At 35.5% G+C, this 17,407-nt stretch overlaps 1 protein-coding gene across 1 annotated transcript; it reads right to left on the bottom strand.

Moving 5' to 3' along the window:
* Positions 1 to 833: 833 nt before the first annotated feature.
* Positions 834 to 12,914, bottom strand: LOC108374607 (putative nuclease HARBI1). The gene is made up of 5 exons (XM_017630587.1): positions 12,874 to 12,914; positions 1,874 to 2,276; positions 1,472 to 1,804; positions 1,270 to 1,414; positions 834 to 1,213 (listed from the first exon to the last, which is right to left on the bottom strand). The coding sequence occupies exons 2-5, from the start codon at positions 2,099 to 2,101 to the stop codon at positions 1,065 to 1,067; spliced, it is 855 nt and encodes a 284-aa protein (XP_017486076.1). The 5' UTR covers positions 2,102 to 2,276; positions 12,874 to 12,914; the 3' UTR covers positions 834 to 1,064.
* Between the last annotated feature and the right edge of the window lie 4,493 nt (positions 12,915 to 17,407).

The raw sequence follows: 17,407 nt of genomic DNA, 5'->3' as shown, positions 1-17,407 counted from the left end.
CCTACTGAAAGAAGTCTGATGAGGAAATGTGGTGATTTCCGAAATAGCTATCACTTCTACCATTTTTTCAAATTATTGTTGCTTTTCCACAATAAATTTTCATTTAAAAAATGGCCTCGAGCTCATTATAAAATTGTTGAATTTTATTTTTTTCTTTATTTGTTTTAATTTATTTTAAGAAAAAACCATAAAGCAAAGTTGTAGACTTGATTTATAAAATTTCTAAAAATTTCAGAAAGTCGTCAATATTTCAAGCTTTTTAATCAGAATTTCTGGAAAAAATTCGTGTGTGCTGTTTTATAACCCATTCAATTTTGATATAAATTGTGTAAGTTTTAAGTAACTCAAAAATCTCATTGATTTTTGAGATTTTTTTTTCGCTGACGTTGTGCATTTTCTTCCATACGAAGGATGTTCGAACATTCTTCTATATAGTAGAAATTAAAATTCATTTTTATACTAGTAAAGCTTATACATTTGCTATCATTTATTTCAACATTATTGATTTATTGCCAAATTTGCATATGCATGTTGGCATAATGATAGCAAATTTAACAAGCGAGTGAGTGAACTCTTTTCAGTTCTCAAAAAACCGAAATTTATATATACCTTGAAAACGGATTTACTTTCTCAATCTCTGACTGCATATTTGGATTGAGGGGAAAATTTATCATAAGAAATGAGAATAATAGAGGTCATACCTTCTTTAAAAGCTTATGATCTAGTGTGATTAATGTAAATATACGATTAAGGAAAAAATAGCGTGTGATATTTACATTTTTAATAAAGTATGTACTTCTAAATATTTGATTCTAAGCTTTAATTATTTGAACTCTTAGAAGTGTAATCATACAAATTTTAGGAACAGAAGTTCGTTATCAATCTTTCTTGTACACGTTTTGCAGTGGAGTTCTGTCCGAATTCTCAAAATCTGTTGAAAAATGTTCAATAGGATCGCTAATTGACCGCTGACTAAAACGAATGTTGTGAAGGGCTGCACGCGCGTTAACGACTTTACCAGCGAAAGCGGGGTCATATAACAGAACCCTTTGTTGTGATAAGCATCACCAAGTTCCTTTGAGGAAGCCAAAGAGTCTCTCAATCGGGCTCCGTGCCTTGCAGAGCGCTTCATTGTACCGAAATTTTGGTGACGCTTCTGGCTGGTTGGGTAAAGGAATCATGAGCCATGGCTCTAATGGGTATCCAGAATCCCCTTAAAGAAAGTGCTTTTAGTATTATATTTTAAAATAAATTAACAAAAATAAGTACCAATCAAAAACATATTGCGGTTTCCATCTTCAAAAGCTCGCTGCATGACTTGTCGCACAGCGGAAGAGCTCCAAATATAGGAGTCCTGTCGTGCTCCCGGATGCCTGGCATTCACGTTAAGGATTTTTAGATTTGGGTCACATATCTATAGCAAATACAATAAACAATCAACACCATACTTCATTTCAAATGCTTTGCTTACCATTCGCACATTTATGGAGTGATATCCATGATGATTGACGTATGCTTCCTCGTTATGTTTAGAACTCAAAATGGATATGAGGGTGCAGTCGATCGCACTGATGGTTCCTCCGACGAAAGGCGCAGGAGCTAAGGAAAACGCTTCCTTGGCAGCTTGACGTTCTATTTGGGTCATGGGGAACTTCACTTCCGACAAGAATAAGCGGCTATGGATGGCTTCGGTTACCTTGTGTGTGCAGCGGCTGGTAGATGACTGACTCAGTGAAATTCCCCATTGTTCCCCTACAGGCCGTTGATAACATCCCGTGGCGTAGAATCGCAAAGCGCAAAGAACCTTTCAAAACAAAAGTGAATTTATTGACACATGTAAAACTTTATTAAAAGTAAGTATTTAATGCTTTACCTGTTTTTCAGCCGATATCGCTGTAATTCTTGAACCTTTTAAAAGGTCTTCCAGCCGTTCAACCACGTCCGCCACCATGCCTGGACGCACACGGTAAAGCTTCCGGAACTCTAAAGGTGGGAGATCTAGGGGATTATCAATATCCCGCAGAAAACGCCGATCCACCGTTGACAAATTTGTCACTGGCTCGTTTTGAGATAAGCTTGACGCTACAAATTCAAAAGCCATCTCTAATTTTTATTTACTTCTTTCTTTTGCGTTTTAAGTTACTTTTATTTGTTTAGATATTTTCGCTAACACAAAATTGACAACTCCAATTGAGATGTCGACAATTTAGCAATAGCCGAACCGTAAACGATAACAGCTCATTTTTCGAAGGCCAGTGTTGTTAAGGAAACGTTTTCTGAATAGCAAAATCGATAAAATTGTTGTTTAGTTGACATAACGATAACAAATGTTGTTAAAATAGCGTAGTGAATCGCAATGACCGCTCAAACATGTGCTTGGAAGGTGATCGATTGTGCAAAGCAGGGGATTGTCATACAGATGTGGCGTTATATAATGTAGCTATTTAGGCATCGTGTCCATTGGCGGTCCTCGAAATTTTTGTTTTGTTTGTTTTCGAAATTTTTGTACTTGGGCATTTCATCGCAGAAGATTTCATTTCAAAAAGTGCTTACGTGCCAAGTTTTGTGAAATTTTGGGTAATACCTTAAAAGACGTTGAACGTTATAATGAAGCTATATGAAGTTTGTTGCTGTCGCCATCTGATTTTGTTATGGCAACTTCGAGAAAAACTATTTTGGATGAAGCAAAAAAAAGGCAGCACATAACTTCCACCAAATAAATCAGTATTAGGTGATAATGCCACCGGCCAAACGACATTCATTGCAAAATTGTAAGGTGTCGAAGATTCGAAAAAGGGTTCAGGTCTGGAGGATGCGTATGGGCTGGGCTGGAGCAGTTGAACCACTGGATTAAAGTGCTATCGGATCACATTAAGAGCATGAAGCCGCAGGCACAAAAGAAACAAGAGGTCCGACAGCGGGTAATAACTACGTCGCAGACTTATTGTGAGGTGGATGATGATTTGGATCCCGCTACGCACTTAAAACGAACGACGAGAAATAATTCGATTGATGAGGATGATCTTCTGTTGCTCAACCAAGAGCGCGCTGATCTCGGTCTGGATATCGTAGATATGATATGAAGCATACGAAACAAAAATTAACTTTAATTTTGCTTGCTTATTTTTATTTCAGACGGACTACATGAAGTTCACCGGTTCTTACTATCATTCAGTCTTATGTCTTCCTAGGTGAGTCCAAGTTACAAACCGAATGTCACTGAAACCGATAATATATCCCTTTCCCGCCCATTAGTGTGTGGGGAGGCGGCGTGGCTGAAATCCAGTCCACATTTTTTTTTATATTTCTGGGTTTTTATGCAAAAATAGGTCTTGCGGCAAATGTTTGCTACTTTGGGTGATCGTTACCTAATCCTTGCCACATTAGAATCCAGAATTCGGATGGCTGGTGGGCGTGGCAGTTGACCGATTTTTACCATCTCTTAGATTTTTGTCTTCTTAGGTTAATCCAAATTGCAAACCGACTTTCGTTGAAATCGTCGTAGATAATACTTTGTAGGAAGGAAATAAATGATACCGTCAACAAAAGAAAAGTGCCAAAAATCAATGGTATTTTGTAGCCAACTTGAACTATCACTGTGTTATACCAGAACTGAATGGAGCACAAAACGCTGTGAATATGGTGGCTACAAAAATCCAGACATTAAGAAGTATAAGTGGTTTGAGTGCGGCAGGTTCCCGTGTTTGGAGCATATTGTTCCCATATGCCAAGGTTGTACATTTTATGCGGAGAATATAAACTATTACACAGTAGTAGTAAGGATCAGACATGAATTATACAAGGATTAGCGGTTTGAGACACTTAACAGTAGTAAGATTTTGAATTTTGTGAATTTTGAATTGTGTCGTCGTTGCAAAGGACCATCGATATAAGCAATTATATCTACTATATATTTGTGGAAGTATGTATGTATGTATGTTTGTATGTATGTATGTGCCACGTTGCAGCCTAAACGGACGGACAGAATCGAACAAAATTTTGACAGAGTATTGCCATGACTCCTGGGCCTATAATAGGGTGAAAAAATTGGGATCCTACAAGGGGGCGTGGCACATCCCATAAGCGCGAAATATTTAATCAGCCATAACTTCGGAACCATAAGTCACATGACCTTGAAATTTGGTATACAGACATATAAATGGTAGGTGCTTATAAGAAGGTATATATAAATGAGTTTGTAGAAGGGGGCGTAGCACATCCCATAGGCGTGGAATTTTTTATCAGCTATAACTTCGGAACCTTAAGTCACACGAACTTGAAATTTGGTATGGAGACATATCAATGGTAGCTGCTTATAGGAGGGTATATATAAATGAGTTTGTAAAAGGGGGCGTGTCACATCCAATAGGCGTTGAATTTTTTATCAGCTATAACTTCGGAACCATAAGTCACACGAACTTGAAATTTGGTATGCAGACATTTTACTGGTAGGTGCTTATAGGAGGGTATATATAAACGAGTTTGTAAAAGGGGGCGTGGCACATCCCATAGACGGGGAGTTTTTTTATCAGCTATATCTTCGGAACCATAAGTCCCACGAACTTGAAATTTGATATGCAGACATACCAATGGTAGGTTCTTATAGTAGGGTATATATAAACGAGTTTGTAAAAGGGGGCGTGGCACATCCCATAGACGGGGAGTTTTTTTATCAGCTATATCTTCGGAACCATAAGTCCCACGAACTTGAAATTTGATATGCAGACATACCAATGGTAGGTTCTTATAGTAGGGTATATATAAACGAGTTTGTAAAAGGGGGCGTGGCACATCCCATAGACGGGGAGTTTTTTTATCAGCTATATCTTCGGAACCATAAGTCCCACGAACTTGAAATTTGATATGCAGACATACCAATGGTAGGTTCTTATAGTAGGGTATATATAAACGAGTTTGTAAAAGGGGGCGTGGCACATCCCATAGACGGGGAGTTTTTTTATCAGCTATATCTTCGGAACCATAAGTCCCACGAACTTGAAATTTGATATGCAGACATACCAATGGTAGGTTCTTATAGTAGGGTATATATAAACGAGTTTGTAAAAGGCGGCATGGCACATCCCATAGACGTGGAATATCTTGTCAGCTATAACTTCGGAAAAATATGCCACATGAAATTGAAAATTGGTACGCTGACTCATCTATGGTAGGTGCTTATAATAGGCCATAGGCGTGGAATTTTTCATCAGCTATAACTTCGGAACCATAAGTCCCAAGAACTTGAAATTTGGTATGCAGACATTTTAATAGTAGGTGCTTATAGGAGGGCATATATAAACGAGTTTGTAAAACGGGGCGTGGCATATCTCATAGGCGTTGAATTTTTTATCAACTATAACTTCGGAGCCATAAGTCACACGAACTTGAAATTTGGTACGCAGGCATGTCTATGGTAGGCGCTTATAGTATAGCATATCGTCCCGTTTCTGCCTTAACCACGTATATACAATTTTTGGGAAAACTAATATTACCACTTATAACAGCTTCTTAAGCGTCACACTATTTGAAAATAGAACAAAGACTTAATTAAGGTGCTCACTACTCTGAGTGGAACCAGAAATATTAAGTAAAAAATGCATTTATTTTATTCCAGGGGATGAAATTAAGCATTTTTTCTTACACTCTCTAAATTACCACTATTGCAGATACGAGGTTGAGGCAGAAACGGGACGATATATAAAGGAGTTTGTAAAAGGGGGCGTGGCACATCCCATAGCCGTGGAATTTTTTATCATCTATAACTTCGGAACCATAAGTCACACGAGCTGAAATTTGGTATGCAGACAATTTAACGGTAGGTGCTTATAGGAGGGAATATATAAACGAGTTTGTAAAAGGGGGCGTGGCACATCTCATAGGCGTTGAATTTTTTATCAACTATAACTTCGGAGCCATAAGTCACACGAACTGGAAATTTGGTATGCAGGCATGTCTATGGTAGGCGCTTATAGTATGGTATATATAAATANAAACGAGTTTGTAAAAGGGGGCGTGGTAGATCCCATAGGCGTGGAATTTTTCATCAGCTACAACTTCGGAACCATAAGTCACACGAACTTGAAATTTGGTATGCGGACATACCAATGGTAGGTGCTTATAGGAGGGTATATATAAACGAGTTTGTAAAAGGGGGCGTGGCACATCCCATAGGCGTGGAATTTTTTATCAGCTATAACTTTGGAACCATAAGTCCCCAGAACTTGAAATTTGGTATGCAGGCAGGTACTATAACTTCGGAGCCATAGGTCACACGAACTTGAGATTTGGTATGTAGGCATGTCTATGGTAGGCGCTTATAGTATGGCATGTATAAATGAGTTTGTAAAAGGGGCGTGGCACATCCCATAGCCGTGGAATTTTTTATCATCTATAACTTCGGAACCATTAGTCACACGAACTTGAAATTTGGTATGCAGACATACCAATGGTAGGTGCTTATAGAAGGGTATATATAAACGAGTTTGTAAAAGGGGGCGTGGCACATCCCATAGACGTGGAGTTGTTTTATCAGCTATATCTACGGAACCATAAGTCATACGAACTTGAAAGTTGGTATGCAGACATTTTAATGGTAGGTCCTTATAGGAAGTAATAGATAAACGAGTTTGTAAAAGGAAGCGTGGCACACCTCATAGGCGTTGAATTTTTTATCAACTATAACTGCGGAGCCATAAGTCACACGAACTTAAAATTTGGTATGCAGGCATGTCTATGGTAGGCGCTTATATAAATGAGTTTGTAAAAGGGGGCGTGGCACATCCCATAGGCGTTGAATTTTTTATCAGCTATAACTACGGAACCATAAGTCACACGAACCTGAAATTTGGTATGCAGACATAGACGTGTAATGTATGCAAACATGTCAATGGTAGGTGCTTATAGGAGGGTATATATAAACGAGTTTGTAAAAGGGGGCGTGGCACATCCCATAGGCGTTGAATTTTTTATCAGCTATAACTACGGAACCATAAGTCACACGAACCTGAAATTTGGTATGCAGACATAGACGTGTAATGTATGCAAACATGTCAATGGTAGGTGCTTATAGGAGGGTATATATAAACGAGTTTGTAAAAGGGGGCGTGGCACATCCCATAGGCGTGGAATTTTTTATCAGCTATAACTTCGGAACCATAAGTCCTTGAAATCTGGTATGCAGACATTTCCATGGTAGGTGCTTATACAAGGGTATATAAAAATGAGTTTGTAGAAGGGGGGCGTGGCACATTCCATAGGCGTGGAATAATTTATCAGCTATAACTTCGGAACCATAAGTCCTTGAAATCTGGTATGCAGACATTTCCATGGTAGGTGCTTATACAAGGGGATATAAAAATGAGTTTGTAGAAGGGGGGCGTGGCACATTCCATAGGCGTGGAATAATTTATCAGCTATAACTTCGGAACCATATGTCGCATCAACTTTAAATTTGGAAGGCAGTTATATATATATTTGGTAGGTGCTCATAATAAGGTCTATATAAATGAGTTTGTAAAAGGGGGCTTGGTGCATCCCATAGGCGTGGATTTTTTTATCATCTATAACTTCGGAACCATAAGTCCCTCGAACTTGAAATTTAATATGCAGACATCAATGGTAGGTGCTTATGGGAGGGTATATATAAACGAGTTTGTAAAAGGGGGCGTGGCACATCCCATAGGCGTGGAATTTTTTATCAGGTATAACCTCGGAACCATGAGTCGCACGAACTTGAAATTTGGTATGCAGGTGTAGCTATGGTAGGTGCTTATAAAAAGATAAATATAAATAAGTTTGTAAAAGATGGCGTGGCAAATCCCATAGGCGTGAAAATTTTTATCAGCTATAACTTCAAAACCATAAGTCACATGAAATTTAAATTAGGTATGCAGACATATCTATGATAGGAGCTTATAGTAAGGTATATATGAATGAGTTTATAAAAGGGGGTACGGCACATCCCGTAGGCGTGGAATTTTTAATCAGCCATAAATTGGGAACCATAAATCACATGAACTTGAAATTTTCTATTCATACATAGGTATCTATGGGAGGTGTTCATAGTAACGTATATATAAATGAGATTATAAAAGGGGGAAATACATATATATATTTATCTATTAGATAACTCGGATATTTAAAACTGTGTTTTTTTTGTGAAACCCTACCATTTTTATCTTATTTTGAAATGGAAAGATTAAATCGTTTTTTAATCTCGCGATGCTGTTAAACAAAAAAGGTTCGTTCATAATGAATCAATCTCCGTCCGAATTAAGCATTATACTGGAAAAGTGCAGCTAAGTAAAACAGCTAATCGAAAGGCAGCTAAACAGAATGTACCGAAGTAGAATAATTTTAATTTAGAAATTTGATCGTTACCTTAATCTATCTAATATTAATAATGGAACAAAATTTGGAGTACAAGTGATGATCAATATATTTTAGTTATAGCACGATAAAGCCAAAAGTATGGCTCCTAAGGATGCCTTAATATAAACGAAGAAAATATTTTGTCTCCTTTAAATTATGCTGTTCTGAATATTTGTAGTACTGTTTTATATTTTGATTTGTTTGCCCCGAACGACGTCGGGTGCTCTGCTAGTTTCTTATATGGGCAATTCTCAATTAGTTCGAGCTTTCGCATGACTCGGCAGTTTTTAATCAGACACATAATTTTCGCTGGTTTATTAACAAAAATCAGGTTACATACATATGTTGTGTAGGTTAAGTAAATGCAAAAGAAGGACCACCGTAGATATTTTCTAGCCAAATATGCATATAATTCAGAAATAAAATTGGGAAACTTTCACAAATAAAGGTATGACTCTCCCATTGTTTTTTGTTTTTACGTTGCAAAAAAGGTGCGCTGATTGTTCACGTTTCAGTTTTTAATTAACTGGTAGTATTTGGAGAGGAGAGTCGAATGCATTAGAAGTATGTGCTTGCAATATAAAAGAAGTTATGAAGAGTCAAAGTGGCGTGACCCTTTTTTTTTAATTCTGAAACTCGCGGTTTTTATAGTATACTGTAGCTGGTGCGTACCTAAAACTGTTATCGGACAAAAATATTTAGCAGGAACCGTAAATACCATTTACTTTTTTTCATTAGTTGAACTTGGCCAGATATTTTTATGTCCACAATAAATGTCTTATCCTAATAATAAACAAACCACTTATCCAAATTAAACAAACTTGGTATCAAATGAAAGAGGACTTAAATAGCTGTTAAACAGAAGTAACGAACGAAGGTTACCACTTTTATTTATATTTTTTTTTATAATTTATTACCTCAAGAAATTCATATATTTACTTGACCCAAGGTTTGTTCTATGGTATTAAAATAACATTTGTATTGAAACATTTTTCAATAGCAGGCTTCTCTCGTTTAAAAGATATTTTNTTTGAAATGGAAAGATTAAATCGTTTTTTAATCTCGCGATGCTGTTAAACAAAAAAGGTTCGTTCATAATGAATCAATCTCCGTCCGAATTAAGCATTATACTGGAAAAGTGCAGCTAAGTAAAACAGCTAATCGAAAGGCAGCTAAACAGAATGTACCGAAGTAGAATAATTTTAATTTAGAAATTTGATCGTTACCTTAATCTATCTAATATTAATAATGGAACAAAATTTGGAGTACAAGTGATGATCAATATATTTTAGTTATAGCACGATAAAGCCAAAAGTATGGCTCCTAAGGATGCCTTAATATAAACGAAGAAAATATTTTGTCTCCTTTAAATTATGCTGTTCTGAATATTTGTAGTACTGTTTTATATTTTGATTTGTTTGCCCCGAACGACGTCGGGTGCTCTGCTAGTTTCTTATATGGGCAATTCTCAATTAGTTCGAGCTTTCGCATGACTCGGCAGTTTTTAATCAGACACATAATTTTCGCTGGTTTATTAACAAAAATCAGGTTACATACATATGTTGTGTAGGTTAAGTAAATGCAAAAGAAGGACCACCGTAGATATTTTCTAGCCAAATATGCATATAATTCAGAAATAAAATTGGGAAACTTTCACAAATAAAGGTATGACTCTCCCATTGTTTTTTGTTTTTACGTTGCAAAAAAGGTGCGCTGATTGTTCACGTTTCAGTTTTTAATTAACTGGTAGTATTTGGAGAGGAGAGTCGAATGCATTAGAAGTATGTGCTTGCAATATAAAAGAAGTTATGAAGAGTCAAAGTGGCGTGACCCTTTTTTTTTAATTCTGAAACTCGCGGTTTTTATAGTATACTGTAGCTGGTGCGTACCTAAAACTGTTATCGGACAAAAATATTTAGCAGGAACCGTAAATACCATTTACTTTTTTTCATTAGTTGAACTTGGCCAGATATTTTTATGTCCACAATAAATGTCTTATCCTAATAATAAACAAACCACTTATCCAAATTAAACAAACTTGGTATCAAATGAAAGAGGACTTAAATAGCTGTTAAACAGAAGTAACGAACGAAGGTTACCACTTTTATTTATATTTTTTTTTATAATTTATTACCTCAAGAAATTCATATATTTACTTGACCCAAGGTTTGTTCTATGGTATTAAAATAACATTTGTATTGAAACATTTTTCAATAGCAGGCTTCTCTCGTTTAAAAGATATTTTAGTCCTCTTTCATTTGACACCAAACTTGTTTAATTTGGATAAGCGGTTTGGGTAATATTAGGAAAAGATTTTTATTTTGGACTTAAAAATATCTGGTCAAGTTTAACTGTGGAAAAGAAATAACTGTTATTTAAGGTCCCTGAAAATTAGTGTTGAAAGGCAAAAACGGTTTGTAATAGCTTAGGTTGAAAGGATTGAAGAGCAGAACGTTCCTTACTCATAGGCCAAGAATAACAGCGCTGAGATAACACATCGTACACTTAGATCTAAAGTGAGCTAACTCAAAATTCAGAGAGGGAAATTTAACTGCAATTATCACGCAATTAATACAAAAACAGGTACAACAGTAGTTTTTTTAGTTAATGTATATGATTTCTCTTACATACAAATGAAACATTTCCCAAGTTTTTGTTAGCGTATTTTTTAAGTAAATTTTATTTAATGAAATTTTGTTAATTGATTTTTCATAACTAATAAGAATTAAATATAAAATCCGAAGATATGTGTTTTATATGAAGAAACTCCGAACTTCGGTCTGGAAGACCGATATTAGTAACCATACTATAAAATTCGTGTTAGTAACGGAAGGTTAAGGAGTAACGTCACGCAAAAGAATAAAATTGCACGAGCCTCGGAGGAATATAGTGTGATCATATCTTCGTAAATAACGGTCCCCTATTTCTGCCAGGCTGATCACTTTTTTTACTGGGTAGTTTCCAAAATAGTTACACATACACTTGTAGCACATATTGAAATACATCACACCGCAGTAAGATCCATATGAAAAATGAATAAACAACAATCAAAAATGTAATGAATAAACTACTGTTGTGCAATGCAGCTAGTGGAGCTAGCTATGTGTGCGAGTGAGATCAAATGTTAATTAGTATGGGAATTTGTTTACTGACAACAAATCCAGATTTTCTGTCACCATGAACCCCATCAGTGCCCTTTGGCTCTACGATGATAATGGAATGAAAAGATCAGATAGTTGTCGAATGAGATTTTTAATGTATGCATATCCGGACGCGTAAAGTAAGATATTATTTACAAGAAGAGCTTCTGAAATTGCTTGAATTCAAAACGTAAAAAACGACTTTGTGAACCAAACCGAATAATGTATTTACTAAAGATAAAACCATCAAAGTATGAAAATCAAGTGCGAGTTGCGTTATAAAACAAACTTTCGATGCTCGTTACTAATTACAGTATTGCGTTTATATATGTACATACGTATATTTATTCCTATATACGCACGTATTTGTGGACATCAAGAAACACACATATACGTATGCTTCTGCAAATGAATAGGCTTGTGGGCGGTTAATAACCCACCCCACCTTCCACTTTCCACAGTTAAATTTAGCTAAACATGAAGCACAGTGGTATTTCGAGGAATAGTCTAAGCTTAAAAGTGTGGTACTCGAGCATGCTGCGACAGAATTCAATTTCTGGTCTCGACGAAACAAGCTTTCTGCTTTTGCTTCCACTGTAACGTGTTAAAAATGCAAAAGCGCAGCGTGGATGCCTTTGATTGGTATGACGGATTTATTTGCTCATCTCGTGGATTGTATTCATATAAACTCACAATCTAGTTTGCATTGTGTAAATTCTCAAAAGATAAATATAATTCGCGCTTTTAAGTTATCTAGATATACTGAACTGTGATTATTAGATCCGAAAGAGCACACGATTAGTTTTCAGTTGTCCCTCTGACGGGCAAGTCGTACATATGTATATCCTTCACAAATTTTTATAATACTTAACATCCACATTTTCTGACCGCTACGTTCGAGTAAGTTTTAGCTCTTAATAGTTGCGATCCCGTACGAGTCCGGACTAGCCAGAAATAGTCAGAATCAGTCAGATTTTACTGGAAATCGATCCCGTACTCGGTTCTCTGACTATTGAGAGGACAAAAAGGGGGGTAAATAAGGTCCTCTCTCTGTCAGAAGTTACCAGTTTTAGTCCGAAGATTTTTTGCTGGTAAATTCTGGTAAATGTGTCAAACGACCAGCTGTAGTGTGTTTGGCAACCAAATTGTAAACAAAAGAAAAGTGCACTTTGCTAATTCATGTTGAAAAGTGTTTAATTAGTTGTTTAAGTGGATTCTAATGAATTTGAAAGTATTTTTAGTTATTTACATACATGTGTGAGCTGAGTGTGTTTACATACAAAATAAGCAAAAATTTACATACAAAATAAGCAAAAATTTACAACCAAAATTTGGAGGTTATGTTGAAGTTGACATAAGTTACCATTTTTTACTAGAAAGCAATCCGGTACTTTTCAATGTTACTCTCCCGCTCTGAGGGATTTTTTTATTTTTTGACAGTTTTACTAGTTTTAGTCCGAGGAATACGGGATTGCACCCAATATTATAAGGTTTTTGTATAAGTACATATGTATGTCGTTGAGTTATTCCGTTAAGCGCAGAGATTTAAAATATTTACCGCGTATCTTCTTACACGCCCATACATACATATGTACAATAGTGCATATACGTTTAAGAATCGGCATCTGTACAGCTGTAAAACTATCGATGGTCATCCCATTCGATGTTTTCGATAGCTTGCATTGAAACTATCGATACTATCGATAGTATCGGATAATTTTCAAATGCAATGACAAAGCTATATACATATATAAACTTTTTAGTTTTGTTAAGTTCCTGAAAAATTAGCTAACTTTTGTACTTTCTCATCGATTTTTAAAATATCTTAAACCGATAAAAAAACCTAAAATTCCCAATCGTAGAAAAACATATCGCTTGTAAACGTTAAGAAAACTGTATGTATTACAAAAAACTTTCATCAGTCCATCTCCGGCTACGCCACAGTATTTTTGCATAGAACTCACTCCAAAATTTGGTAAAAGTCCATATTTCAAGCGTGTGCTACAAGAACCCAAATCATTGTACAAATAGCTTACCGTACCCCGGCTTCTACATGATTATTTATCCATTCAAAGTATCAAAAGGAAATACAAGAATCTCCAAAATTTGACTAACCCTGGCTTATATCAATAGTTTCTTCCATCGACGCAGAATCACTTACACCATAGTATGGTTCCAATAAGATATTCAAACTAGTTTTTTTCAAATTTAATTACACTCGTTTACATGATAGTACTTCAAAGCAATTCTGGTTCATTCTCTTTTGTATTTTCTATTTGCTTTTAAACGCTTAAATTTTGTTGAATTCCAGTTTTTGGCTCTTTAAATGGGAAACACCGAAAATGTCAAAAGCAAAGCTAGAAACTTGAAACGAGTTGACGGTACAAACCGTCGCCTGGGTAAAAGATTGTCGTATGTTACGCACGTACGTATGACGCTTACGACATTTACCCAGGCGACGAAACGCATATGTACTCTTCCCTTTTCTTCTGAACCTCTCTCTTCCACTAGCATGCAGAATTGAATTTAATTCTTGAGCCGTGTTAAACCCGGTAATAGGTATAAAATAGTGATGTGTAAGCAAATCAATGTTGCCAAATTCCCATTTTCAAAAATAAAAAAATGCATCATACCAAGTAGTACATATAATATAAACAATATGTATATTTCCTCAAACAAAGACTATCGATAGTGGCAACGACCATTCGGTAGTGCCAAAAAATAGAAACATTCGATAGTACCATCGATAGTTTTACAGCTCTAGGCATCTGACTACGTATGTATAATAAACAAAACATTTCGATTTTATACAACTATTTTATGAAAGCTTATAAAACTTGGCATCTAGTCCTCCATAAACATTTTAAGCGTAGTGTTGCCCTTGCGAATTTTCGGAAAGTCGCAGAAAATTGGAGATTGACAAAAAAGGGTCACCATATTTCTTGCTATTCTATACCAGGGACGGTGCATGAGTATAATAATTTAACTCAACATTTAATCATTATTTTATAATTTTTATTTTTTTTGCTTAAAAATAATACTTATTTTATTTATTTATTTATTCGTTATAATCAAACACACAACCATAAGTTATTTTACAGTGTTTGAACTTAATTATAAAAGCTTTAAAATAACATTNAACAAGTAAGAAAGTCTAAGTTCGGGCGGAGCCGAACATTAAATACCCGGCGCAAGTACTAAATATATGTTTTTTCACCTTTTCGAAACCTACCGCTAGATGGTAAGCCGGGATGTATCAATTTTGAGTAAATTAGCGTCCTAAAATTTCGAAATATATATTGAAGTGTCAAGCATTTCTGAAATCTACCGTTTTATGAAAAGCGGCCGTAATTTTAGTCCGATTTCAATAATTTTCAACGTTTTGCTTTTATGTGGCAAGCACAGTAAAAATACCAAGTTGGGTACAAATTGGTAGAACGGTTACCGATATACATATCTGTGATCATAAGTGGGCGGTGCCACGCCCATTTTCCAAAATTTCACCACAAACGTATTTCTTGGTAAAGAATTGTTGCAAGCATCAATTTTGAATAAATTAGCTTCAATATTTACTGATTTATCGAAGATTTTGTATTTCTCGAAATTACCGTTATATGGGATGTGGGCGTGGTTATTGTACGATTTTTTTAATTTTTCGCCCATTTAGTATGCTGTACTAAGGCTAACAACTGTGCCAAGTTTAGAAGAAATTGGTGCAGCGGTTACCAAGACACACACATCTAACCATAAGTGGGCGTGGCTACGCCCATTTTCCAAAAATTTATAATATTCTTATTTCTCGTCTAAAAATTATTGTAAATATCAATTTTGAGTGAATTATCTTCAGTAGTTACTAAAATATCGCAGTTTTCGTATTTCTGGAAATTACCGTTATATGGGAAGTGGGCGAGGTTACAGTCCGATTTCGCCCATTTTCAATACCAACCTTCCTTGGATTAATTAAATTTCGTTGACATATCTAAATTTTTGCTCGAGTTATCGTGTACACGGACGGACGGACAGACGGACGGACAGACGGACGGACAGAAAGACGTGGCTTAATCGACTTCTCTATTCATCCTGATCATTTATGTATACATTTGTCTATATCTATCTCGATTCGTTTTGGCTGTTACAAACAACCGTTATGTGATCAAAATTAATATACCCTTGTGCACAAGTGCGCTCGGGTATAAAAATAGTGGTGCTTTAAATGCAAAATATTTGACAAAGGGAAACCGTAGGTTGTAAAAATGTGGAAGGAGGAGGAGAAGAACAAAGAAGTATTAGAAAAAGATATATGTGTACGTGCATATTAGCAATTTAGAGGGCAAAATGATGTAAGAACTCATTTTTAAAGTGCGATGTACTTCGGACAGTTTTGATCTTATATGGCAGAGCGTTCCAAAGACGCACAGCAAAAACAAAAAAACTGACGTTCAGATACAAGGCAACTGTATTTCGTACTAAGCAGGTTAAGTGATCGGGCCGATCTACTGAACTGAATTCGTTTAACAAGGTATTTGGCCTCATGAGAGTTAATGCCCTTCTGAAGCAGCATTAGGCATTTTACTTTTAATAAACCATCGAACTTTACAGAAAATATTTTTAAGGCAAAAACAGATATGTGATCACGATGTTTTACACAATACACGTATCTGGCAATGTTGTTGTAGAGGATATTAAGTTAACCACGAGACAGACTATCACAATTGGCATACAGTTCACATCCATACAATAAGGTTGGTAACAGAAATGTTTTAGCTAAAAGCAGTCGAATTTTCAATGGGGTAAAGTGCTGAATAGCCCATAATGAACGGAGCATGCCAAAGACCTTGCCTATTGCACTATAAATGTGGATATTCCACGATAGGGTTCTATTGAAAATTATCCCTAGGTTTCTTGCAGCGTCAACAAATTTTATAAGAGAGTTGCTCAATTTCACTTCACTGTAGCCCTCAAGTTTGAAAATCTTCTTGTAAATAACGATGCACTGTCATTTATTTGGATTTAAAAGTAACCCATTGTCACAGGCTACGGTTGCCAGACGTACTGATTTTATCAGTACAGTACTGATTTTTCAACTCTTGTACTGATTTTATTAATTTCTTCAAGCAGTACGCTAATGTCCTGATTTTTCAAAATTTGTACTGATTTGTACTGAATTTTCAATTCAAACAAAATACTTTAGGCTTTTCTCAAGGTTTTTACATAACGTTGGAACTTCCTTAAACTATACTGTAAAAAATAAGAAGAAAATAATTTAATTATAGTTGACATGTTTCAGATAATGTTTGATATGCCTAAGCAATTAATACAACAAAAAGATCAATCTTTTACGGGCATATCGCCGGGTCGTTACGTACCAGTTGCGATAATGTGATGGAGCTTAAATTATTCAAAAAGAAAGCTGACGTTTGTTTTTGTCGTGTGTTGTAAGATATCTCGAAAATAACTTTCAGTTTAATAACAACGAATTTGCCTATAATTTACAATTCTTTTTTCACAATTTACTGACATTGTAAAAGAGTTTTGCAAACGAGACATAAAGTTAGATACATTTTTCAGCGAATTCTTAGTCTTTCAAAGTTTTTGCGTAGTTGCAAAAGTTAATTTAAGCCATGAGGAAATATAGATGAAGTCCTTAAATAGTGGTGCTTTTCCACAGTTTGAAAAAATATGTAATTTAGTATTTTTTTTCAATACCACACTCAAACGAAGCAACTGAGAGGATCTTAAGTATATAGTTATTTCCTGACGCAAAGAGAGAAATCGGCTTATAATTAAAATTGTTTAAAGTGAGCTTTAAATAAAAATTAATTTTAAAATGAAGTGTATAGAATTCTTTGCCTATGTAAACACTGAAGATTCAAATGATCTCAAAAATGTCATAAATC

This window comes from Rhagoletis zephyria, unplaced genomic scaffold (assembly GCF_001687245.7).
Source record: "Rhagoletis zephyria isolate East Lansing unplaced genomic scaffold, Rhagoletis_zephyria_1.1 Rzeph_scaffold_07897, whole genome shotgun sequence".
Lineage (NCBI taxonomy): Eukaryota > Metazoa > Arthropoda > Insecta > Diptera > Tephritidae > Rhagoletis > Rhagoletis zephyria.
Note: the sequence above shows the minus strand (reverse complement) of the source record. Positions and strands in the feature narration are given on the sequence as shown.

Bases quoted from the DNA above. Each gene is read 5' to 3' on its own strand.
- LOC108374607 (XM_017630587.1), bottom strand. From the start codon at position 2,101: ATGGCTTTTGAATTTGTAGCGTCAAGCTTATCTCAAAACGAGCCAGTG. The intron at 1,805-1,873 runs GTAAAGCATTAA...TTGTTTTGAAAG, and splicing joins CGATATCGGCTGAAAAACAG to GTTCTTTGCGCTTTGCGATT. The intron at 1,214-1,269 runs GTACTTATTTTT...ACTTTCTTTAAG, and splicing joins CCGCAATATGTTTTTGATTG to GGGATTCTGGATACCCATTA.